The sequence below is a fragment of the Fringilla coelebs genome (assembly GCF_963513975.1).
Source record: "Fringilla coelebs genome assembly, chromosome: 1".
Classification (NCBI taxonomy): domain Eukaryota; kingdom Metazoa; phylum Chordata; class Aves; order Passeriformes; family Fringillidae; genus Fringilla; species Fringilla coelebs.
The window spans coordinates 124,805,844-124,831,874 of record NC_140028.1 but is presented as its reverse complement, the minus strand read 5'-3'; the positions used below and the strand labels follow the sequence as shown (position 1 = coordinate 124,831,874).

At 33.7% G+C, this 26,031-nt stretch overlaps 1 protein-coding gene across 2 annotated transcripts in view; it reads right to left on the bottom strand.

Moving 5' to 3' along the window:
* The window catches only part of DGKB (diacylglycerol kinase beta), a gene marked incomplete at both ends in the record, with an annotated part of 297,216 nt that overhangs the window by 205,766 nt on the left and 65,419 nt on the right, over nucleotides 1-26,031 (bottom strand). The window contains 7 exons of one of the 2 annotated variants that reach the window (XM_084201490.1): nucleotides 1,723-1,796; nucleotides 6,258-6,374; nucleotides 9,989-10,021; nucleotides 17,491-17,589; nucleotides 21,559-21,675; nucleotides 21,756-21,844; nucleotides 24,604-24,721. In XM_084201490.1, the coding sequence (XP_084057616.1) occupies nucleotides 1,723-1,796; nucleotides 6,258-6,374; nucleotides 9,989-10,021; nucleotides 17,491-17,589; nucleotides 21,559-21,675; nucleotides 21,756-21,844; nucleotides 24,604-24,721 (647 nt within the window). The remainder of the gene's footprint in view (nucleotides 1-1,722; nucleotides 1,797-6,257; nucleotides 6,375-9,988; nucleotides 10,022-17,490; nucleotides 17,590-21,558; nucleotides 21,676-21,755; nucleotides 21,845-24,603; nucleotides 24,722-26,031) is intronic. The other variant, XM_084201489.1, reaches the window with a different exon arrangement.

Below are 26,031 nucleotides of genomic sequence, written 5' to 3'. Positions count from 1 at the left end.
ATAATTCCTGTGATCTGTTTGGCCTCAGTAACAGTTTCGTTGACATAAACTGAGAAGTGTTAGACTGTAATACATGAAGAGGAATAGAAGCTTGAGATGGAGATCAGATTTAAAACTTGCTTTTACCCTGGAGAATATCTAACATTAAATGACATCCCTGCTGCATTAAGCCCATTCAAATAGTAACACTTGAGACCAATTATGAGCTGGGAACTGAAAGCTATGAAACAGCATTTCATTAAATTGTTTCCAGGCTATAACTAACTGTGTAAGTGCAGCTCTCTAACCTGCCTCTCACCTACATAATTGCAGACTGGATTGCTGATCTACTCACTTCATATTGGTACTATAAAAAGCCAAACTGAGTGCCAGTGCAGATTACCGTCCACCAGACCCCTGACTGCACAGCAAACCAGGGCTGCCTCACACTGCAACTGTGGCTGAAACATGAAAACTCATGATGGCTCACACTGGTTTGTTCCAATTGCAAAGGCATGTTCTTGAAACTGCTTAGAACTAATCTTATAGATCATTAACTACCTTTGGCACACCTAGCTGATATCTAGGTATACCAGTCCAGGGATTAATAATCAGCTCTCAGGTGATAGCCACTTCTCTCAGAGGCCTTCAAATACAGTTTTGGTTAATGGTCCTTACTTTAAGAATTACCCTAACAACTATTCTGCAGGATTTTGTCCCCTCTGACAGTTTACTTTTAGGGGCACAGGAAGACATGATCTAAGGGAGACAGGGTGGAGAAGGTAGGGAAAGCTGACCCATTGTAGTTTACTTGCTTGGTTCCAGGCTCTAGAATCACACTGCATCCCTCCTTTTTTTGCTTCTCATTACCCATATCACCAGTATCCACATGTGGCACCTTCAGCTGGATCCTGGCCAAAAGACCATAATCCTTTTCAAGACGTGAAGTTACAGCACTGACATGGTGAACTAGGCTATAAAAATGTAGGGATTCATAGGATGGCCAAAAATGGCCACATTGTTAGCACATGGAATCCTGAAACATGCTAACATGCTCTGGAAAGTCTGTTTAGGAGGCAACTAATTCACCATTCCTGTTTGAGTAGCAAGAGAATGGTCCTTACTACTTTATCAGGCCTCTGTTACATTGACACTTAAACTAATAAACTCAGACATTTTCATTTAAATCAATGTAATTACTGACATACGTAAAATTACCATGTCTTTCATTTGTGTGACTGGACTCTAATAATTCAACTGGATTTTTAGAATGCTTCCTATTTAGAGAAATCAAAACGTTTCTTTGAAGGAAATCTTATGAAGAGGCTTGAGAGCCTCCCCTACTAAGTCTATAAAAAGCAAATCGTACATTAAAAATGGAATACTGCTTCTAATTTAAACTACTGACCTGCCTGTATAATCATTACAAAGATTAAAAGAAAACTGTTAGCACTTTAAAGTTTTAATACAAGATATAGCAACTCACATCTTCATGCAAATCACACAAACCCATGCACTGAATATAGCTACTTTTTTTTTTCTGGATTGGAAACAATACTATTCTATAGATATAACTCTTTTTTTAACTGGAGAATTTATAGGTACAGAGATATAGGATATTCAACTGTGAGGAATAACATCATAAAATGTTGGATTTTTTCCACACAGACAAATTTCTAAAATCCATTCTTTAAACATTTCACAGACCAGAATCAAGAAAGAGAAAAAGAAAAAAACTCTTACCTTTCTCCTTGTTTCCCACCACTTTTAGGATTGACAAAAACTAAAAGTGGATGAGTGCCTGGAACTGGAGTGATCTAAAAGAAGGGAATAACACAGCCACTCATTAATGCTGTGTGTTGCATTCATTTTTTCCTATAGTAGACAGAAAACAAAAAGCTTAATGCAAACTCTATGTTATGCTATGTAATCCAGCTGGAAGCAATACCATAATTTGCAATAATCCTCACTTCATTAATTTGCCAGAAATTGCAAGTGACTTCTCTTTTAATGCTGTCTGTTAAACAGTTGTGTTGCCATTTTAACCAATAATGCTACTGAAATACTGAGGAATATACACACATAACCTATCTCTCTATATACAGATATATATTTGTGTGTGTGTATATATACATATATCCATCAGTAGAGAAGAAAACTTTAAATGCAAATAATGCATTAATTACTCTGACAATAATTTCCTTTGAGAAAAGGGGAAGAAAAAAGCTTAAACTGTATTTTGGACTGAGAAATGATGCTATTATATACTATTAAGGTCAACTATAGCTATAATGGAAAATTGAACTTAACAGATTTTTTTTTTAATTATGTCAATGAATATCTGCAATATTTGATATATTATGAAATCACCACTTTTTAAAATGTGGCAACCATAACATTAAGGAATTCCTTTAAACACCTGAGAAAGCTAAAAAGCTTAAGAAGGTAGACGAGAAACCGTAAGGAAGAAAGGAAAGTCTGAGAAAAAGAATGCTGATGAGAATGAAAGAAACAATGGCTTCTAGCATTATTTTTTTTTACATTCTTTTGTGTATGGAAAGTTTTAAACATTCATATTAATATTTAGCTTTACAAATTACCACCATCATTTTAAGTAATGGGGTTAGTCAGTATTTTCAGACACTCTGTGATGTGTGTGTTCATTGCCTTTACTCCAAAGACTTGAAGGTAAAAAAATACATCACATGATCTCTAACACAGGTCTTTAAACCAGGAAGCCAGACCATTAATATTTAGACACATCACTTTTAGACTTATATAAATTCCAAAATGTTTGTAAGTATATTTAGAGTTCAAAGTCATCTTCTCCAAAGTCATACGCTAACAACCTCAGAGATGAAGCTTGGACCATCTGCATTTCAAAATGACACATTGAAAGGCCTTGCTCAAAGCCCTTATTCATAATTCCTGAAATAACAAAATTTAAAGATTTCATAAAGTGTAATTTAAGGCAGAACCTGAGAAACATCACAGCTAAGGAGTTTTACAGGCATACTAGAGATATAGGCATATAATCCTACAAGGCATCTAAAAGCACTTTTCATTTAGTATGAAATATTACGCACTAGTGTGTCAACTCTATTCATGATTTCACAAAAAAAACAGAATCAAATCTGTTGCAATACATAGAAAAAATAATGGAAAATTCCACAAATACAGCGGTATTAAGCTTAGCATGAAACCAACTCAGTATCACCTGGCACAGTAAAGTGCTGTATGTTGAAACATACATCAAATTGCAGAATACAGTGAAGCTTGTCATATATTTAATTTTTACCTACTGTTTTAATCAATTTTAGTTATTTAGCCAATTCCCATGGTGTTTATTCCGGTGAACTAAGTGTAAACCAATGGTGCTCATTGTGACAGAGATGGAATACCTACTGTAATCCCTTAGGACGCAGGTTAATTAATGAGACTCATCCTAAGGTTATACATGATCTATTACTTCCTCTAATTAGAAATAATAATCCTGATCATTATGCTGGTTAGCTAGAAAGAAGCAAGATGAATGTGCTTAACTATGATTAATTATCTTTAAGTTGTGCAGACCTCCACTGCCACTAAGTTATCTGCTCACTCTGTCTGATGGAAGGAAGGTTTGGGCTTGATCTTTTTCTCAACAAAAGCTAAGTGATAGAATTTTCTATTTTAAACCTTTTCTTTCAAGACTCAATGAGATTATTTCAAGTAGAAGTGTTTGGCTCATAAAAAAAAAAAAATCTAATAACTAGTCTGTATTCCACTCAGTTCCAAAATAAATTTTAATTAAATTTTTACAGCTTTTCCAAATTACTTTTCCAGAAAACATACGGTATTTTTATATAATGAAATGCAACTAAAGATTTAGACTAAATTAGTGAACATTTTCAAGCCCTAATCTAGCACAATTTAAAGGCAATCTTCATGATGTTATAGGACAAGTAACTTAAAGTAAAAATAAAAAAACAAAAACAGAAACAAAAAGTGGTGGAGCACTTATATATAGTTTCTCCCATATTGAAAACAGAGGTCTAACAGCAGTAGTATCAAGATCTTTGCTTTTTTACCTTTAATCATAAACTAATGCAATTAATAATTAATACTGATTAAGTTTTCTGAAATAAAACCCTTGCTCACTGAAGATTTTGTTAAAATGAGACCATGCCAGCAGAATCAGAGTATTAGAAACAGAGTAGCATGCCAGATATGGGAGAATTAGAGTAGTATACTTTGAACAGATACAGAATGTTTTCTCCAGACCATCTTTAGGTAAAATACTAACATTAATTGCCAGTTATATTTATAGCATCTTACATATTTGTGAAAAGAGCTGAAATATTACACAATCTGTGAGGAAAAAAAGCCCTAACACTCTCATTGATCCCATCCTTTCTGTAGGATAGCCCTAAAGGTCCACTCAGTCTTCACAGTAATTACATTCAAAAGACGTTATCATTTTTAATGCCAATCAAAAATTAAATATTTGATGCTAAGATGGATTCCTGCCATTCAAAATCAACCAAATCCATCCATGAAAAACAAAGACCACAGCAAATTAGGGCCATAACTGCAAAATTATTTCTAATATTATCACCATGATACCATGTCCTGCACAACATCACAAATGTGTCATTACAGAACACCAAGCACTTCAGAAAACACCTCAAATCTATTCGATAATAATTCTACCATCTCTGTCCCCACTCTTTTTCTCCATCTCTAGCAGTCATTAAGAAAAGCAAGGATGAAACACAGGCTTTTGATTCATCTTGGAAAGACAAAAGAGAACACAAGTTTTGGAACACACTAAAAAACTTAGGGGAAATCTTACTACCTTGAAAGCAGAACATAATAATTTAAAGTTTTGTGTTGAAGAGTCAATAGTGCTAAAAGCTGCTGTTTTGAGCAGACCAAGTATTATATCCTAGGCACGGTATCACGTGAGTGGGAAATAGAGACAAAAACCAGCAGAAAATAAACTATAAGCATAAGTGATCTAATGCTTGGAGTGAACACAAAATTCATAATGATACATGGTGCTGCAACCAAAAGGAGATGCCAAAGATGCTCCTCTAAAATACTTTGCCTCACTGGAATTGCAGGAATATCACCCAAAAGTTAGAAAATACTGTGTGTTTCCTTTAGCACAAACTTATTAATCACACTGCGACTGATTAGACAAAACTTGAGCTTTCTTTCAATTAAGACTCTAGCATATTTTTCTTCATGTTTTGTCACAGAGGATCTGGATAGCAATGAAGCCTGTGAAAATGGTAAGTACAGGAAAAGATTCTTGAAAGTAATGGATAATGATCGCTCTAATATCCAACTATACCATCAATGGAGCATCCAAGTAACTGGACAGGTTATAGATTTTTCAGGTTTTGTTTGGATTTTTTTCCCTTCTTTGGGTTGTCATAACAAGAATGTTTGACTAACCTAAAACATAAAACAATACAATAAACCTCCCTATCCTGACACAACAAGAAGAAATAATTATGAGGCAAAAAGTAATTGATAAATGGTAATGGAAACTTTTTACTGAAGCCCAAATGCAACATATCAAAAGATAGAGAGAACAGACAACTATGCATATTAAATGATTATCACATTGTTATGATGATGATAATTTAACTCCTGAGAACATAAAGCAGCATATGGACATTGATTTCACTCAAAACTGCTTATATCTGAAGGGAAACAAGTCAGCAGTTCAGGCATGTCTCTAAGTTACCACCCTTAAATAACACTACCTCATCACATACAGTTTTTCTTTCAAGAGCAAAAATTTCCATTTTATTATAAATATTGCTAGTAATGAAAACACGTTGCTTCTCATCACTGTAAATGCTGATATGCCAAATACCCTACTTAGAAAAACCTGGATAAATAACACCCTTGAAATTTATTCCATCCGTTAATTAACAGGTCCAAATGAGAACAGTTAACAATTATCAGGACAGAAGATTAATAACGTAAATTTACACAACATTGCACGATGTGTAAACAGATACCAAAATAAACTGTTCGCCCCATGACAGAAGTGTTTTAGAGGTAGTCTTCCCATCCCCTTATAGTCTTAGGAAATCCTAACAATCACATGAGAAGCAGATGTGTATCACAGGATTCCTGAAACAATGGAAGAATTTACCTATTGGCTTTTTAATCATGTAAAAGCGAAATATTAGAAAAATAAATGTATATTTCACTTTAAACATATTTCACTCTTCATACCTAAAATTATCTGCTTAATATTAAAATAACAATAATCACACCTGAAGGCCTTGTCCATCTACGGTGACAGAATTTGCTCTTTGCATTTTGTTCCGTTCTCCCAGTTTATTCATTTGCTGGGGGCAGCTCTTCTCTTTTTTCACTGTTGCTTGTCTTTCCTTGAAAAGAGAAAAGGGAACATTTTAACACATTATATAATGCTATACAACTATAACTGAGATTGTACCTCCACAAAGTTGTTTTTTTGACTAGCAAGTAATGTCAGACTCTGCTTTAATGAAAATGAGATCTCAGTCAAGTTAATACACAATGTCTGGCCACTTCACATAACATCTATCTATGTGCCTGGACATTCCATAATGACTAGGCAATAGATGGATGAAAAGTGTGTAGTCACAACACAAATTAATGCAATGATGTGAAAAGATAACCTGATATTACCAGGGTACCATTCTGAAACTTGAAAGCAAATCATACAATATATTTGACTGTTTAATAAGTATATTGATAAGAGATCAGTAATTTATCAAAATTTTATCCTGACTGCTAGCAAAAGTTGGATGCTTCAGAGTGCTTTACAACTTTGGCAAAATATACCCAGTCTAAATAAACCATAATCAATTAGCTGAGTAGCTTTTTATAAAATGTATTTAGTATCAGAAGGAAACCAGAATCTCTATCAGATTCTAAACCGCTGGCAGCTTTTGATGCTGATGCACAGCACAGTGAGATGGGTTATTTGAAAGAGAAAAATTCAGTATTATATTGTTGCAATTGTATTTTCAACTGTTACCAGGCCATTTCAGATAACTCTGCATGGGAAAAAAGTATTCTCATGTTTTGTATCTCATTTATTCTATATATAATGCACTCAGCATGTCCTTTTAGGTTGTCAAAAAAATGCACCATAAATTAAGACAGCAGATATTTATCAAACAGAATCAGTGTCTCCCATCCCAACTGCACCCCAGCAGCTTTCCTCGCTACACAAGTACAAGGAGGCTTTAAACTAGTCATGGGAAGGGGCTGGCACAAAGCTGCTACACTAGAAAAGGAGCATGAAGGACATTGTTGCATCCCCTGCAACTCCGTCCAGTAACAAGTTCATTAAATGTTACCCATTTACATTCCATACCAGGCCAAACCCATCTCTGTGCTACCTCCCATAAAGCCTTAGGGATCGTAGTAGCAATTAATCCACTAAACTCTTTCAGGAGCAGTTTTTACTGCTAAGAAGCACTGACACAGATTCTATCAGGAAGGGAATAACTCCCAGTTTAATACAGTGCCTTCTAACACAAATGTGGACCCTGACTGTTTTTATACCATCTTCAGTTTCTTTAAGTGAGACTGACCGAGTCTTGGTCCAGATTTGGTGCAAAGAGTGGTCCGGGTCATCCTAAGCTATTCTGGGGCAGCCAAGTGCTTGGGGGAACTGCGACAGTCTTTTACACGCATTTTGTATAAAAGAATGGAAAAAACTATGCCACTGAGAAAACAAACAAACAAACCAAAACAAAAACAGGGGAATCCACACAATTGTCTGTATGCAGTGAGATTCCTAAGAGGTTAGTTAACAAAGCTCTTGGATGCTTTGAGTAACTTGGTTGGTGCAAGATGAGATCCAAGACTCCAGACTGCAGTATCACTGCTTTAAAGAGAAAACAGTAGAAGCAATTTGAGCTATTCACCTCATCCTTAACCTCAGAAACAAAAACACTGTATGTATCACTGCCTAAGAAATCACCAGCTCTGCACTTAATTATTTGATGATTTTTTCAGAAAGCAAAACCAGGATGAGGCACTCAAAGAAAATAAAAGTTTTGAATTAACACAAAATGTTTTGCACAATGGATTGGTTAGTCCCAAGGACAGCAAGTAAGATACTTCCGTATGAAGAAAGCTTCACACTTATTTACAAATTTCTCAAGTTGCTTTGAGGTTTTAAACAACTTTGTGACTAATTATCCTTAAAAGTCACTCACTTTTATAAAAATAAAGCATACCCTGTTAAATAGGATTTTACATTGCGGCCAAATCTGACTCATGAATACTGCAACATCTTCAACAATCAAATCAGATGTTACTAAAGCAGAGAAAAAGCTAGTAAAAATTGTGTTTTCTAACAAAAATCAGAGACTGAGAGAAAATTTGAAAAGGTCTAGGAAAACCTCAAGTTAAAGGACACATTTGTGACAATTCAAAGAAAAAAATTAACCAAAAATAACAGACTCAGCACACTGAGTTAGCACACTTAGAGAGGTTAAAAAAAATGTCCAAAAGAGGCCTACTTATAAAGTGTGGCACTAAAAATCTTCTGGCATATATCATGCTAATATTTAGAGGAAAATATTTATACACTGCTAAGACCCATGCCCAAACCCACTGTTACTAATGACTCAAGTAAAATGCAGTAAGGATTACCCAGAGCAAAGTTTTGGATATTGGGGTGATACAAATAGCAGTAAATAAGCTCAGCTGGCCTCAGTCCTATGCTGCATTACCATTCCTTCTCCAGTTTATATTTCCCCATAAGTAAAACCATTGCTCCATTCACAAAGACAATACAAGATAAGGTCATGTATCTCAGGTAACAAAAAGGAAAAAAGAAAATTCATGATACAGAAGTGTCTAGAGTGTTATTAATATGATCAAAGATGGATACCTGACCTCATAAACACTGAAACTCTGCTTTCTTCATTGACAATTTTCGAAAAAAGTACAAATAAAGTATTTCATATCACCCATCTTATATGATACCACAATACATGTCACTATGTCTATCAATAGTGCTCTCTAAAACCTTTCTGAAGAAGCTGACAAGAGATTCTAGATTTCCTAGAGTTAATATATCCTATAATTTTTAGATATGTGTTGCACTAGCGAGGATTTGAGTATGACATAATGCAATTAATTGCATAATAATTCTAATGAATAAATCTGTTAATGGAACACAAAAAGATTTACCACTTCTTTCTTGTGCAGACCCTTTCTTTTATATATGAAATAACAGTTGTGCCTGACCTAAAGTATCTTTGTTTTGGGAACTAAAACATTACTAAGATATCAGAGAGTGTCAAAAAGCAAACAATTTAATTTTTAAAGTAGATAAAAACCAGAAGAAGATAAGAATGGATAACAGCCTAAAATTTCTAATAATTTTAAGAAAAACTTCACATGCATTGAAAAAATGGTTTTATAAAATGCAAAAATTTATCTTTCAATTTAAGGAATATATTTATAACAGTTGTGCTATTTTTAGTATCTTGCTAAATAAAGCATTCAAAATGATCAATGTATCTGTGATCCATTTTGTTTAGTGAACATGCATGAGATTGACAGAGATACTGAATACAGCAATTGTACATTTTGATGGCTTAAAGAATGAAGCATTTTGGAAGGCACGTGCCAGCGCACATACCTTCCAAAACAGTACTTACCACAAGAGTTTTTTCCACCCCTTTTTACACTTCTCATGCCTTATTTTCCCCCTTGAAGTCCCACTTTGAAGTCAATATTCATTAGCTGGAGCATCTACCATTCAGGCCAGCTCCACAAAGACAACTGCCAGGTGAGAACTATTCAATTGCATCTATTTCATATTCCAAATCAGAGAATACTTGACAAATAAAACAGGAATTTCCAAATAATAAGCTAGATTATCCTTTCTAGATTTTTTTTTCAGCCCCAAAATGCACTTCATAGCAGAAAGAATGCACAATATCATGAACTGTTAGTACTCCAGCGTTCATGGATGCCTCCTGCTACGCACCTCAGGGAGCAAACCTCCTAAAGTGGGAAGCGTCTGTTGGAAAAAGAGAATGTTAGGCTGCAGCACCAAACAGCTGGGATGGCAAAGGCCATGGACAGGGTGTTCACAAGGAATGCTGCCTTGCAGCAGTCACACTTAACAACAACATGCAGGATACTTTGTCACACTTTTGCACAAGTGGACTTTACTGATGTTTTGGCTGCCGTATTACATAATTTACACTCTGGAAAGTATGTGTAGGATCATTTTAACACCAGTTAACAATCTTAGAAAACCTGAGGACTTCATTCTTTAGAATAGAAAAAAAAGATAACTGGAGAGCTATTTTGTTTTATCTTCCAAGTCTTTGAATTCTCATCCAAATCAAAGAATCTTGTTTAAAAAGCCTTCTTCTAATTTTATAGCTACAATTAACAACCTATACGTCATTATTCCTCAAAAGCTGCTTATATTCTTTCTTTATATAGAGGTAGAATCTTTTCCTTTACACAAAACACATTTAGAAATACCAAACTCTATTATAGCTGTTAGAGTGAAAACAGATGAATGGTTACTAAAGAGTTGCCTCTTTATAATTTAACAGCTGACACAGAATCCAGGGCAAATACAGCAACAACAGCTTTTTCTCACCTTGTCTTTTATTCAATAACTGCAAATATTTTTTTTCCTGGATTATTTCCTACACAAGATTATTTAAATCAATGTATTTCATAACATGAAACAACAATTTACTTATACATTATATAGGACTGCAAATTCATTAAGAAATGCTTAATACCACTACACAGTTTGACAAGTGACAGCTTAAAACTTGAGATTACTTCTTTATGATAATTTCTTCTTTTATTATTTATATTTTGAAATGAAACATATAACCTATTTGGGTATGGAGCTGCATAATGAGAGAAGTATATTTTTAGGTTATTATGCATAAACTAAAATAGCTTTAAAAAGTTTAATAAATCTTATTCTAGACCTCCAAATCTTCATAGAGGATCAGATGGAATGCATGCAATACCATGCAAAGATATCCTCAAACGTTTGCAAGAGGAAATTTAAGTATGTGACTTGAATACCAAACTGGTGCTTTGGGGTTCTTTTTAAGGAACTTGAAGGAAGGTTGTTCCACTATTCCTTAGAGTTATTTTGTTTAATGACATGGGAATCTTTAAGGACATAATAATATTAGGTCCTTCTAGACTGCAATTTTGTAAACCTTTATGGCATTCAAGACCCTGCTTACAAAACTCTCATTCCAGGAAATTTCTGTCCATAATTATACAATGACCAAAGAAAATTAAGATTCAAAAATCCTGAAAACTAAAAAAAACCAAAAAAACCCAACACATCACCATTATGCCAAAACCACAGCACACAATCTATCTGTAGTATCTATTAGATATCACATCCAAGTAACAGTGATTCAGATGACCTAAAACACTTTGATAATTTATTTTATAAATCCTCCACATTTCCAGCTCTGAGTGCATGCTAATCAAAAGAGCCTATATTAGAACACCACATCATGCTGTCTTGAAAGCTCATAGAGCTGCAGCACTATACCCAGCTGTAAATCCCTAGGCAGAAGCTAAAAGTCATGCTGTGGACAAGATTATTAACCAATTCTCAGCAAAAATATCGTCCAGTGAGCTGCACATGCCCATACTATAAAGGAAAGTTAAGGCTTCTAATTAATTGGAGAGCTGTCTTAAGAAAAGTATTTGCAGCTCAGGAAAAAAAAAGGAAAAAATCACATCACGCAATTGAGAATGAAGCGTTTTGTCACCCATAATACTGGGAGCCAAAATACCTGCAACAAGACAAGGTTGGAAGGGAGAATATGCATTTAAGAATACTTCTAAAACTGATTGTTCCTTCTTCTGAACACGGAATCACTATGTAGTAACTAAATATATGGAGCACAACTAAATATACTTTGCACTCTGTTTTTAGTGTGTCTAAATAAAAAGGTAAAGAATTACATACCAAAACACAATCAAGTCTCTCGTTTACCATGATGGCCTCAGTTCATTCAGTTTTCTGTAGACAGCTTGCCTTACATCTTGTACCCATTCAATACATACATCAACATATGGCCCAAGACCTTCAACTGGATTTGCAACTCCAGCTTGGGCTATAGCAGCTGATCATATACACTGTCCAAGAAAGACTAAAGTGTTGGAAAAGAATTTTGAAATTAAAATCATATTAAACTCCAGTGGGAGAGGATATAAGGAATAAACTTAGAAACAGACAGTAGTGATGAGCTGTGGGCAGGCAACTAGATATAACTTACAATGATTGAATGGCTGCCATTTCAGTTTATCAGCATCTTATTATTTCAACATTGAACTGTGTTTGTCGAACAGCTAATTAGTTAGGAAGATACATTTTCCTCCAGGGCAATTATTAATTTCCTTCTGACTTCAAAGAAATGAAAAAGCTCTTAGCGTAGATAAGGACACCATTATATTTCAAGTCTGATTTAGATTCTCAGAGAACTGAAGCTGCAATATGAAACACAATAGAGAAGCAAAAATGTGGTTTGTTTTGTTTTTTAAATCTCTTTCAGTTGCTATGTCATTACTTAATATTCAACAACCAGATCTAAATTCAACTCCCCCCCAACCATATATATTCAAATAACATTTTTTTTATAGTATCTTTGTTCAGAAACTCATGATAAGGCTAGTACTCAACTTCAAAGGATTGATTGCTCATAAAATGCTTACACACTGCACTGACTTTCTGTGCTCCATGTTGAGCTTGGATTCAACTGAGCTAAAACTGATCTCTACTATTATAAAAACAGAAGAATCATTTTAGGATTAATAACTGGAAAGGGGATTAAGAAAGTTCATTCTTCAACCAGGCACTGTTAATTCCCTTTCTCTCTCTCTACAACTCTGATTTCCTATATGAATAATGTCTACATACCTCATAGGAAAATAGCATTAGTAAAACATATTGCCAGACATGGAAAAAGTATCTATTGAACTATGTAGCAATTATACCCAATAGCTATTCTATGTGGTCTAAATACTAATAGTGAAAGAAAATTCTTAAACAGTATTTTCAACTTTAATTCTGTATTACTTTTTGTCAGAATGTCAATACAACTGCCATATTTACATGAAAGTTTGAAACTACATGTAATAATGTATATTGAGTAAGTTAAATAAGGCACATTTCCTATCACAAACATGTAATCTGCTGTGTATATTGTTCTTTATGCCTAAATAGAACTTAAAAAAAAGATTTTTGAACATTCATGGTTTTGTACAACAAAATATAAAAGGAATCAGATATATCTGTTTTCTCCTCCCAACTGCACAGCCATCTATATTTTAAAATAAAAGGCCAAGTGAATTTGACTTATAAGGGTATTTTATATTACTGTACATAAAGAGATGCACACTATGATGTATAAAAATTCTACATATTTTATACATACCAATGTAGGTCTGTGTATATAGTCCATATTTACATAAATTGTATTTATGCTTGGATGACTTTGTCCTAAAACATTATAACATCTTCACTACCCAAAACAAAAGTCAAATTCATTCACAAGAGAAAAGGAACAAAATGGAAACTGTTTCAAACTTTTTATCACGATGACCCATTTTTCACAGAATGAAAAACAATGAAGTTGGATATCAAAACACAAAGAAATTAACCTAGTTTTAATTTTTTTTTCAATTCTTTATGTTCAATATTATATCAGAGCCTCCACCTTTGAAACAAACTGATTATTATGGGGACAGTGATACTTGTCATATAATAATGCTCCCATTGTAAGCTGGGTACCTTATGTTTTTCAATTTATTCCTTTATTTTATTTTTACTCCAGAAGTAAATGTTTTAATTAAAATTTAAAAAAATAATGCTAGAAATTAAGTGAAAAAAGTTCATTGAAAAACTCACATATACAACAGGAGAATCAAAATCATCATGCATTATGAAATAAATACATATTATTATTTATTAAATAATATTCTTTTATTGGTCGGTTTGTCAGTATCCAGGGCTGTATCTATTTTGGTGGGAAATTGAAAATCTAATTACTTTTCTACAGACATAAATAAAAATTAGATCATTCCTATATGTTCATCAGTAAATGGGGTGAGGTAAAGGAAGGCATGAAATGAAGACAAAATGCATGCTAGTATTTTTCCCTTTCTGCCTTATAAATGGACAGGGTGAGGGAAACTGTTTCATAAGCAGAGACCAATCTTGCTTTCTTCACTACTCACTCATCTCATTCCAATACCAATACCCAGTTTTAAACCTGGTTATGATCTAATTCTGTACTCCTGGTAGGCTAGGATTCAATTGAGTTAAAGATTTTTAAACTCACTGCCAGTCAACCTTATCATGAACTTTCATTATGTGCATGTAATTAATTGGGTCCAATGAACAATATCAGTACTGAGTTATAGACTTTTTCCCCCCCACCATATAATTAGAATATAATTACCCACAGGATATCAGAATGATGCAAAACCTTTCCTCTAAATGTGCCCTCATTAGGAAACAAGTCTCAATGTACATTTATTCAATCAGTATGAATTAATTAAAATGTTACTGAAATAAAAGAGAGTAACATTAAAGTGTATCTGACATCTATTAAAAGACTATCACTTGAGATCTGCACACCGTTTATAACAAAACTCATTTTACTTGAATAAAAAAACTTCACCATACAACAAGTCTTATATACAGTAAACAGAAAAGTAAAAAGAACGAAAGTTGACAGACTACATTTTACTAAAACATCTCAAATTGGTGCAGTGAGATATGAAAAATCTTTACAAGACATTGAATCTAGACAGATGTGATGTTTTCATGACGTACACAGTATCAACTACATGAGTTTCCCCATCTTTTTTTTTCAGCTGACAATATCATAGATAATCATATTTAAGAATAACATTTGAAACGCTCTGCTTTGTGCAGTTTTTAATATGGGAGGACCTTTATTTAACTTAGACCAGTCATCTAACTTTGACATGACAAGGCATTTTGGTTCTCTCTCCAGCCACTAAGAGTCACTCAGCTGAGATAATTTTGGTAGCACTGGTATAATATACAGTGCTGTGAAATGCAATGTGTGAAAAAGTCATTTAATTGTGTAGAAATTGTTGAGGCTGGACCACAAGAACTGAAGAAATGAGACAGGAGTAATGCTGGATGAAAAAGGAAAAAATACCAATGTCCCTAGTTCTGCAAAAGAGAAAAGATGAGAAGGGATTTAGCCTGCACCCTTGAAGAAAAACTTAGGAGAAGGCATCTTGTTCTGAGATTAATTCTGCAGTTTTATGAAAGAAATCGTCCAAAGTTACAGGTGGAAAGGAAGGCCAACATTGTTAGGAGATCAAAGATACAAGATTTTTCATCTTGCTATTTTCCTTATATTCTATGGGAGAAGAAAATATATTTTTCTCTGACACCTCAAAATGCTCTTCTCTACCTTCCACATATACACAGCATTGCAAGAATATTAATGCTCAGCTGATCACTGAAGTTAAATATGAGACATGGGTGGAGGACCCTTCCACTGTCAGATTTGTATATCTGAACACACAATTTTTATTAACAGACACACTTGCATGGTTAGACAGTTTTCACAAGAATATATTCACTGGTTTTGCTGTCCATATTGAGAATGCTGGTCTTGCATGCACTGAAGTATTATGTTTCTCAAAAGGAATCCCCATAACAGGAAATGGGAGACACTAATTAAAAAATTACTAAGCCAAATCATATGTACACTATAACCAATCACTTTGAGAAGAAATTACTATTAGCTAGGTCAGTGATGTAGTATTTGTAACATAACTAAACTCAGGACTTCAATTCATTTTTGGAAGAAACTACTAGATGAAAAAATATACTACAAAATTATAAAGTCCCCATTAAATCACAGTAAAATATATTTTCCATTCCAAACAATATAAATTGTGTTGAAATACATGTCTTGTGGTGCATTGCTAGTAACATGATTCCAAAGCAGGAAAACGTATTTACTTCTGCTTATGCCTTGAAAATTTGGAGATAAAACTAACCTATTCAAGGGTGATTTGACTCTAGAGTGGTTCTACATATCCCCTAAACAACTTAACTGAACTCCAATTGTGGAATAAAAATCTTAATTCCTCTATTCCTCTTCCTCTCCTGAAAAGAAAATGTAGTTATGCCAATATAACTGAAGATAAAATTTCATGCTGAAGATTCATTCTGCTAATACCAAGGGCAAATGATAAATAACATTAATTTGAAAACAACAGTCCAATAACAGAATCATGATTTCCAGATGCAAACTTTTAAAGTATGACCTCAAATCCTGAAAATTAAATAAGGTCATACAGAATATAATCATCCAACAAACTTAAAATAATCTTTTATAACTACAAATCAGAACTTGTCCAGATAATACAAAAATACCATAGAGACAAACTAAAAAGCCACTTTTGTGATTTAAAAAATATTTAAAATATTTCATAAATATTAAAGACAGGTTTCTATTGGATTGTTTCATTGAGAGCAATGGAATAATTCCACTTTACTTTGGTAGAGGGCCAAAGTCTAATATCTTTACCTTAACAGATTTATAAACAAAACAGCCAAAAGGATTCATTAGAAAACAAGTAATTTACAATAGACACAAGTATTATTCCTAATGATCAGCAACTGGTTTAAGATTAGGATGTATATTTTCTTTTTTGCCTCCCTTCAAAATATTACACTTTCTTGAGTTCAAGCATTTTTTACACTTATTATGAAATATATTTAAAGAGGACCACTCATCTGTTCTCCTATGAATATGATGATGCTAGGACTTTCATCAGCATAAAATATCCAATTTAATATGTGAAAACATAAGTTAATTCTCAAGCTCTTTTTTAACGATAAAATGGTCAGCTCTTTTCTATACAACCTACACATAGCATGCATTTTTATTTTCATTGAATTGAGTTATTGTTTTTGTGGACAGAGAAATTTACTGTCCACGACTGCAGAATAAAATATACTATAATGTTGATGCATAGCTTACTGCAAGACCAGTGTCATCATTCTAGGTAACCTCCGGCTTAGATCAGAGACCTCAGCATTGCAGATATACAATATGCATCCCAAGCAAAAACTGCCCATAAGAATAACTTCATTATTCTGGGAAGTTGGATCTATAAAAGATGTAAAATGTAGAAGTGTTCTGCCTATACAGTTTCTGGTAAGTACAATCTGAATAAGTGATAAAACCTGAGTCAGCTTCAGTTATAATATGCCCTACAGAAGGTTCATTCTCACATGAAGGAAAAAGCAATATGCAGAGGGTAAAAACACTTATGCCTATAAACCCATCAGCCAGGATTTCACTTTGTGTTTAAGGTTCACACAGTCCTGTGAACTCGACAAATATCTGGCAGCCAGTCCCAGCAGCATTTTAATGTTGCACTTGAGAGAGGATTATATCTGAAATTAACATACAAACAACTCACCAACACTACTGGGCAGATCGATGTGGGTGGCAAAATATGGTCCTTCAAAGGTCCACAGTCACATTCAGGTTTCAGATGTGAAGCACACTTGTTATGCAACTATATGAAGACAGAAAATGAAGATTCAGCTTAGACATTTTTGTATTACAGCATAAGAAAATGGACATCCTAGAATGGGGTGAGTTTCATTAACCTAATTATTACTGAAGCTCTGGAAGGAAAACAAAACATACTGCAGCGGAAAGCTCCCTAGGATGGACAAAAGTAACATACTTGTATTGAAGTGAAGAATGATGGATTAAAGTATTTTTCAGTTTGGAGTGTGGATCAGCACACAAAATAAGAACATGGCACACCAATACATTAACTGCAGCATACTGTTACTGGTGATTCAGATTTAAATATAAGAGAAGAACACATTAAGCTTCATTGGGTAAATTTTGGTCTTGGTTGAATCAGTTTTCAGACTTCCATTGGCTGCTGAGGAACTGGAACTACTCTCCTTTTTCTAATTTATGCTTAGAATTCATCCAGTTTTCTTGAAAGCAATGACAATAGTTCTACTCTGAAAACATCAAAAGAATATCCTCAGGTCTGCTGACAGGAAGAGCATTGGCTGACTTCCATTTTGCTACAGAGATTGAATGGACAAATGCGCATATAACAGAAACATAAAACGGTAACAAGTAATGATAAATGATTAAATATTTTGCATTAGCGATCAAGAGTTCCTGTTCATAATTTAGAATTTAACTCAATTCAAATTACTCTAAACATTCAACCACACAGTACAAAGACACAGGTTTGTGCTTGGTTCATGCAAAGCATTCACATTTAATTAGTATACTTCACCACATCATTAGAGATAGAATAAAATAAAATTAATATTGTAAAATTTTGTGAAAGTTTACTTTTTCTGGACTTGATGGTCATAAAAGTCTTTTCCAACCGAAATTATTCTGTATTTTTATCTCTGTATAGATTCAATAAAATGCAGTAAGGTGTTCAGATAGCATCTATTTCTCCTAGAGATGGACGTTTTTGAAAAGGTGGATATTTACAGTAAAGAAAAATAATCAGGCTAATAAATATCAGGAGTTGAAAAGTAAAAAAAAATCTTATCAACAAGTGATTTATCTAGTATAACAGGTAGCATACAGTATTAGCTCAACAGGTTGAAAAGCTGTTACAAAACCTGTAGTTCAATGCCTGCATCTGTAAATCACATTTTTTCAGTGACTCATTTTCCCTTAAATGTTTGAATTCATATGAACCCTATCAAAATTACAATAATATTATTGTACCAATAGCTTATATATTTATATAAACTTTATTGGTAATATGGTCTTCATAAAATTATCTGCTACAGTTAATTTTGACATGACATTTCTGAATTCTGAACTGAATGGCACTTAATATTAGCCTTGTCCATATTCATTTATACTGCAAAGTTACCTTTTTAGACAGTTACTTAGCAACAGAAAATAAAAGTCTAAAGAGTTTTGATTTACTCTGAGTATTAAAGACTTATTGTGAGGGTATTTTGGTAGCCCTGTAATCTAAATCATTTGTCATGCTAATTCTCTGCCTCAGTGGTAAGGCTACTTGTACCATAATTAATGCACACCAGGCCATGTTACATCAAATAAAAGTATCTTCACACATTCAGTGGTAATTAGCAGCTTTGCTACTCAGTGGCATGCAAACTTATCTAGGAAAAAATAGCTTAATCTTCTTATTAGTCTCTGCTGATCTCTGACAACAGAATTGGCACACAGTAAATAACAAAAGGCAGAAGAAACATAGCTTTAATGAAAATAACACTTTGATACAAAGAAATAAAATAATATGCATGCCTCTCAAAAAACTATATTTTAACAGGTTTTAAATATGTTTCCCCAAAACTCCCTTATCCTAAATCTATCTCTTGTGGAATATTACCTCAGTCAAAAACCTGCAAAGCAGGAAAAAGTGTATTTTCTGGAGAGAAGATGAAGGGAAAAAAATTTACATTACCATGGTGGAGAACTACAAATTATATGGAAGAGGGATCATGGATTTGGCGGAGAAGTCAGTATAACAAGGCTCCTTAGTGAAAAACACCTCTAAATTTTGGGACTTGAGTCAGTTACTTAACATCAGAAGTGACCTTATTAAGTTGTAAGGATAGATAAATTTAAAAAGCATGAAAGAGGCTCAGAATTAGCTCCATAATAAAGAGCATCCCCTTTGATTATAAACTGTGAAATGTGCAGTACAAGGAGTTGAAAAACACATGAAGGATGTGATCATAATTTTATAACCTCAGAATATCCATTCAAAAATCATACATCTGTTAGAAATTCAAAACACTTTTTCTGTAATAAAGGTATTACTATTAGAAAATGAAGATATTGCAATAGAATATATAAAGTGAATAGGAGTTTGAAATATAATTTGCAGTATTTAAAAATATTCATTCTTTACTTGTGTCTAATTCAGATCTGAATCTATAAAAATAAATAAAATATTATTAACTTTATTTGAAAATAAAAAAAATGCTTTAAAAAAAGGCCTTTAAATTACTGATGAAAATAAACTGAAAAATTGTAAACCTTAGTGCCAATATTTTCACTTTCAGCTGTCAAAAAACACACACCCATTTTTAATCATAACCTTGACAGTTATTTAGGCATTTAAATAAGTACACAAGCACCCAAGACATTTTCAAAAGAATTTAGCTTTTTTTTTAGAGTGATTTAAATCATAAATAATTCCTCAGTACTTCTTCAGTGAATAACAGATCTTAGGAAAATCCTCTGAATCTTGACGCACAACTTCGAGAAGTGAAAGACTTTTATAAATCTGGTCCAGATCCACATGAACTGATGGGAAAATAATTTCTACTGAGGAAAGATGGAATTTGCAACTTCTTTTGACTTTAGAAATCAACATATGTTACACGCTATATATTTCTTGAATGATAAACACATATTATACAGGTATGAACATTTGTACATCTACAGCAGAACACTCTTATTTTTCTTGCTAAACACATATAGCCATTGCCTAAGTTTAATTATCTACATGTAAAACATTTTGGATTGGGTGTTTTACTCTTTACATAAATTATCCAAATTTCGACAGCAATCTGGACTACATATTTGCTTTCTTCTAAAATATTGTTTTTTAAGTAATCATAACAGCTTATCACTGAAAGCATCCTGGATCTATTTTCTTTGATGATGTTTCATATTTTGTATTCTTGTGTTAAGAAAATATGTCATAAAACATCCAAACTTGTACATTTAAAACAAACATTCACTTAATGCCTCAGTCTCATATAATTATTTAAAGCACTGAACAAACAACTGCTGTTCCGTAACAATAATAATAATGATATCAGCAAAACCAACAAATACACGCAAAGAAGGCTGAAATCTCTCCCCATTTAGATTTAAATCCTGCCCCTGGCTAGAAACAGAAATACTGGCATTGCTCCTTCTAGCATGAAGATCTCACTTATAAGGGCAGTGTTCCCTGAATGTCATTAGTTCCAGTTACTGGTTCCTGCTGAATAAGGAGCTCACAAAAGTTGTATATATTTGACTTGGTGCACAGATTAATATATTATCAACTTGTCTCTGCTATTTTTCCCAGAGACTTGGAATCATTGTATCCTACCAGATGTCCTCAAATTCCTTTGCCTGTCAGTACATCACCAATTAGACCTAGTGTCACAGTGACCTTGATTTTTCCTGCTACTGGAAACTTTCTTAGTCTTTTTGTAGTGTAGATCGGGAATTCTGCTCTTTAGTGGCACACATTATTTTCATATGGATATTGTCATAAAGCAAATTTGCTTCTTGATATATTGAGGTAAGCATTTCATGATATGAAATAAGCATATTTACTTGCCACAATTAAGAAGTCCTAAGAATACTCTGCATATACCATTCCTTAAACACACACTAGTCACTGCTGATGACTAGACTGAATGATACATTCCGGATTATGAGGCTATAGAAAGACATTCAATGATTTTTATCTCTCGAACCTGTGTGAAAGGTTTTACTGTAGTATACTCACTGTAATCTGACACCAAACACAGTGAAGTCCAGTCAAGCCTTGGTAACACTTTATAGTTTTGTGACACTTATCACATTTTGTTGGACAGTTTCCTTCTACCCAAAAATGGTGCATTACCTGCAAAAGAAAAATGTGGATATACATAGAGTTACTAAATTAACAGGTACATGGTAAAGCTAATGCTATCCCAAACTTACATCAGTATTCTTTTTAGACTTCACATATGTTTTGATGCAAGATGCAGGAGCTCTGGAGACACAGCGTTCATGGACTGTATACTTGCAAACTGAAAAAAAGAAAGACGATATTAGATGTTGAGGCAATGGTGTTTCTCACTACATTTCTACAAAACAAATAACATTACCAGCATGTCATCTCTTAGTAATCAATCCAATCAGTCATTGAAAACTCAAACTAGACTGCTTTTTCCATGGAATACAAAAGGCCAATTAGAACAGGAAATATTATGCAAGTGAGAAATCCAAGAATGCACTAGCATTGCATAACAGGAAATGCTTAATTAAATCAGACCTTACTAAATTTTTTCACAACAATTCCCAAATGACAAAAATATTAAAGACAAACTGGTGACTGCCAAGTGGTTTGTGTCATTTGCTAGTAGGAAAAAACATATATTTTACCAACTATAGACATGAGAGCAGCTGGCAAGCACAAAAATAAAACCCAATGAATTTACATTGTTCCTACCATTGATCTATAAATCAGAAATGGCTGATTAGTCCACTTTTTAATAGCAATTGTTTTCATGCATTCCATGCAATCACCATAACTTTGACTCCTGTTTTACAAAATACCAACTCCTGAGAAGCTTTTTTTTTCCCCTAAGCCCTCCAACCCCAGTTTTAAGTAACTGCTATTGCTGACCAGGTCTGTAAAGATCATGCTAGCTGCATTTGGAAAACCTACAATGCAGGATACAATGCAAAGCTCTCCTGACTTCAATGATACAACTGTGCCAAGATGAGGAAATAATGCTACATCTTATGCCTGCATTCAATAGAGTCAACTATTAAAAACTGAGAATGAATTTCTCCCTGCATGGTATATGTCTCAGGCTTTTGACCTCGAGAGCAATTAAGCACAAAGTACTTCTAAACACCTTGCTTGCACCTATTACACAAACCCAGTGGGAGGCGCAGCCATTAATCAGACAAACTGCAGGGAGTAACATTGTTGATTGGACCATGGAGGGATGGTGAGGACCCCTGTGGATCCCTCCCTTTTTTTTTTCCTCCCACACAATCTAAAATGCAAATAATGAAATCTATAGCAATGCTTTGAAAATATACTGGAGAAAAAGCTTAGCTAAATAAGGAAAAAGTGGAACAGTTTTGCAAGTAGACTCATGCCTCTTGCTGCATGAAGTAATTGATAAGAGCATGTTCTTCAGACACTCTGAGACCACTTTTCTCTGAAAATAAATGCCTAGCACAATAATAAATACTTTCTCGAAAGACACTGCAGCAGAAACAAATTACAGGTTTTGCAAGGCTGGTCCTTTTGGGACAGTTAACATAACTGGTCTACCCATTTCTGGTAACTACTGAAGGTGATCTACGTTATTTTCTCAATACAACTCTCTTTCCAACATATACAGGTCTTAGTTCTTCAAATATCAGTCTGACAAAGAAGAATATTAAACAATGTAACATTTCAAGATCTAACAGCCAGATCAGTACTCTATATATATATATATATATATATATATATATATATATATATATTTATTTATTTTCCAGTTACTGTCATCAGCATTTAATACTCTCAAATTGTGCAATTTCTATTTGTTTGAATTTTAATAAATATATCTTTCCCATTTCATAGTATGGTGAATGAAATCATATGATGTGAAAATGCATACAAGAATTTACACCCAAATTATATTTCAGAGAAGTCTGTGGCCCCCAGAGGAGAGAAATGGTCAATTCAAACCCCTCATTCATTCAGACTAATCTCAAATTAAATCAATAGAACTGTACAGGCAGAAAGGTTCTCCTCAGCTGTGAGGGGCTCTCTTTCATCCCAAAAATGGTGAAAGTCAGTTGCAGTAAGAAACAGATTATTTTACCAAACATGAAAATAAAAGGTGACTTGGTACCATCATGAGAAGAATACAGCTGTGTACTAAAGTTACCATGAATCTAATGAAGCAGGGCATAACATGAACCAATCACTGCAATCATCCACAAGACATATTCAAATCAGAAAATAGGTCTTAAGAAAAAGATCAATCATTAGAACACAACACAAAAGAAAGATATGGATCTTCCATTTCTGAGAACTTTCAAATGGAGATAAGGTATCTTTCAGCAACCCTTGGTTTCTCAAGAGACATGTTAAGAGGTGGTGAAACACAGATGATTAGGAAATGCATAGATACAGGTCAAGGAACTGAAATGTAGTAATGGCATCTAATAGCCTAATGAAAGTCAAATTAGATGCAGTAGCTTTTCTGTGCTCCTTTTCTTAAAATATATAATCAGTAAATACATTGATTAAGATTTATGATTACAAAACAAGTAACTATACAAACCTTAGAACTGTTACAGAAAACTTGATTTCTGGGAAAGTGGGATTTTCACCTTCAGAATTAACAAAACAATTCTGTGCAAAATTTGAATCAAAAAACGTGGGACACTTAGATCTTTGTCAAGTTGATACCTAGTGTACCAAAATTAGTAAAAACAAAAGAGGAGTAACAAAATTATAAAGTTAAGTCTGATACTCTCTAATAAAGAAATAAAAAAGCAATAGCAGCAAAGAAAAAAAGAGCAATCCCTCCAAAGGGATTGAACAGTGATAACCCTTTGAAAGCAAGAAACTCCCTCAAACAACACATTTTAAAGCCAAATCTCTTGAAAAATTAAGAACCATAGGCACTCAAGCAGAGAAGAGGAGGGGGAGACACTACTGTGGTGACAATGGTTTTATAAGGGGAAGCTATTAGTTCTTTGTTATGCAGCAAGAGCAACATTTCAAGGAACAGACATGTAAGCAAATGGACACTGAAATGCTCATACTCACAAGAACAGCAGAGACCTTGCTTGCCTACTCCGATCAGCATGTTCAAGCAAAGATTACAGTAGGCAGGCTTGTTGAAGTGTTTCAATCTCCACACATGCTGCCCATCATCTTTCACATTCTGCACGGGACATAAGAGAAGCAGATTTCACTTAATAAAATAAACAGTGAAATATGTAAGTGCCAATAAAAATTGGTGATTTACTCAAGAACGTTAAAGACAAGCTGTTACTTCCATTTAAGACTCGGCACCAGATCACAGCATAATTATTCTAAATACACAGGCAATGACATAATAAAAAAATTCTTCAGAAGCTCATGGACATCCATGTGTTTCAAAAACAACTCAGAAAAAATCCAAAAGGCTGCTGTCACCACTGCAACACAATGATATCAATGTAACAAGGCTGATAGTAAATTGCAACTAGTATTAAAAATAAATTTTTTTCTAGAATAATCCTAAAAATAATGGCGCTGCAGGTCAGAAGATAAAACTCCCCAAAACAATTAAGAGAAAGGGTTTTCCAAAACCACACAAATATTCTTAATGACTGTCAGAATTAGTTACATATATCACATATGTGAAACAGGAAAACCAACCACACCACAATGACTATTCCCAGCTTTAAATTAAGTTAATCTATACTGCCAATTATCTATCAAAACCCATGTATTTAAGGGTAAGATTTACATCTTAGACCTATTCTCCAAAAAAGGAATTCTTACACTTAAGCCAAATTTTTTTCAGTCAGCTGTTACACTGTACTCAAATCTTTCATGAATAAACAAATCAACTCCCCAGCACTTACTACTTAGGGGCCCACTGTAATTTATGTGAATCTCTAAAATATTATCAAATCATTCATTTTATGGAACTAAGCTTTCTGTTGGATTATTCTCCTCTTCCTTCTTAATGGAATCCTTCTGGGGCCTCTCTGTTTTTTCAAGGTTTAAAAAATTATGTGCAGTTGGTACAGATGCTAAATTAATTCTCTAAATTCCTGGCTTCTTGGCAATACTGGCCATGAGGCTTTTTCCTTTCTAAAATTATCAGAGGTTTTGATTCTAAAAAAACCTAGACAAACCACTAGATTTTTTTAAAAAAACCTAATTTCTCTTTTACCAAATATGACATCCAATGGAACACAGACAGTTAATGTCCATCAGCTGTTTCCTTGTGTGTTGCTGAAACTGTATAGTCTTCTTGGTCATGTCATTGCCAAAAAGAAATTGCCATATAGCTAAAGCAAGTCACACCAATCTCTGTTTCTCAGAAACCACATCAACAGCTGGTTCTTATCCAGTTTCTGATTTCTCACATCAAACTACTATTACTTGTCATCATGTATACACATGATTCCTGACATGTATACACATGATTCCTGATTTTTAATAATATGATGGTTTTCACTGATGAGAATAGTCAATGTA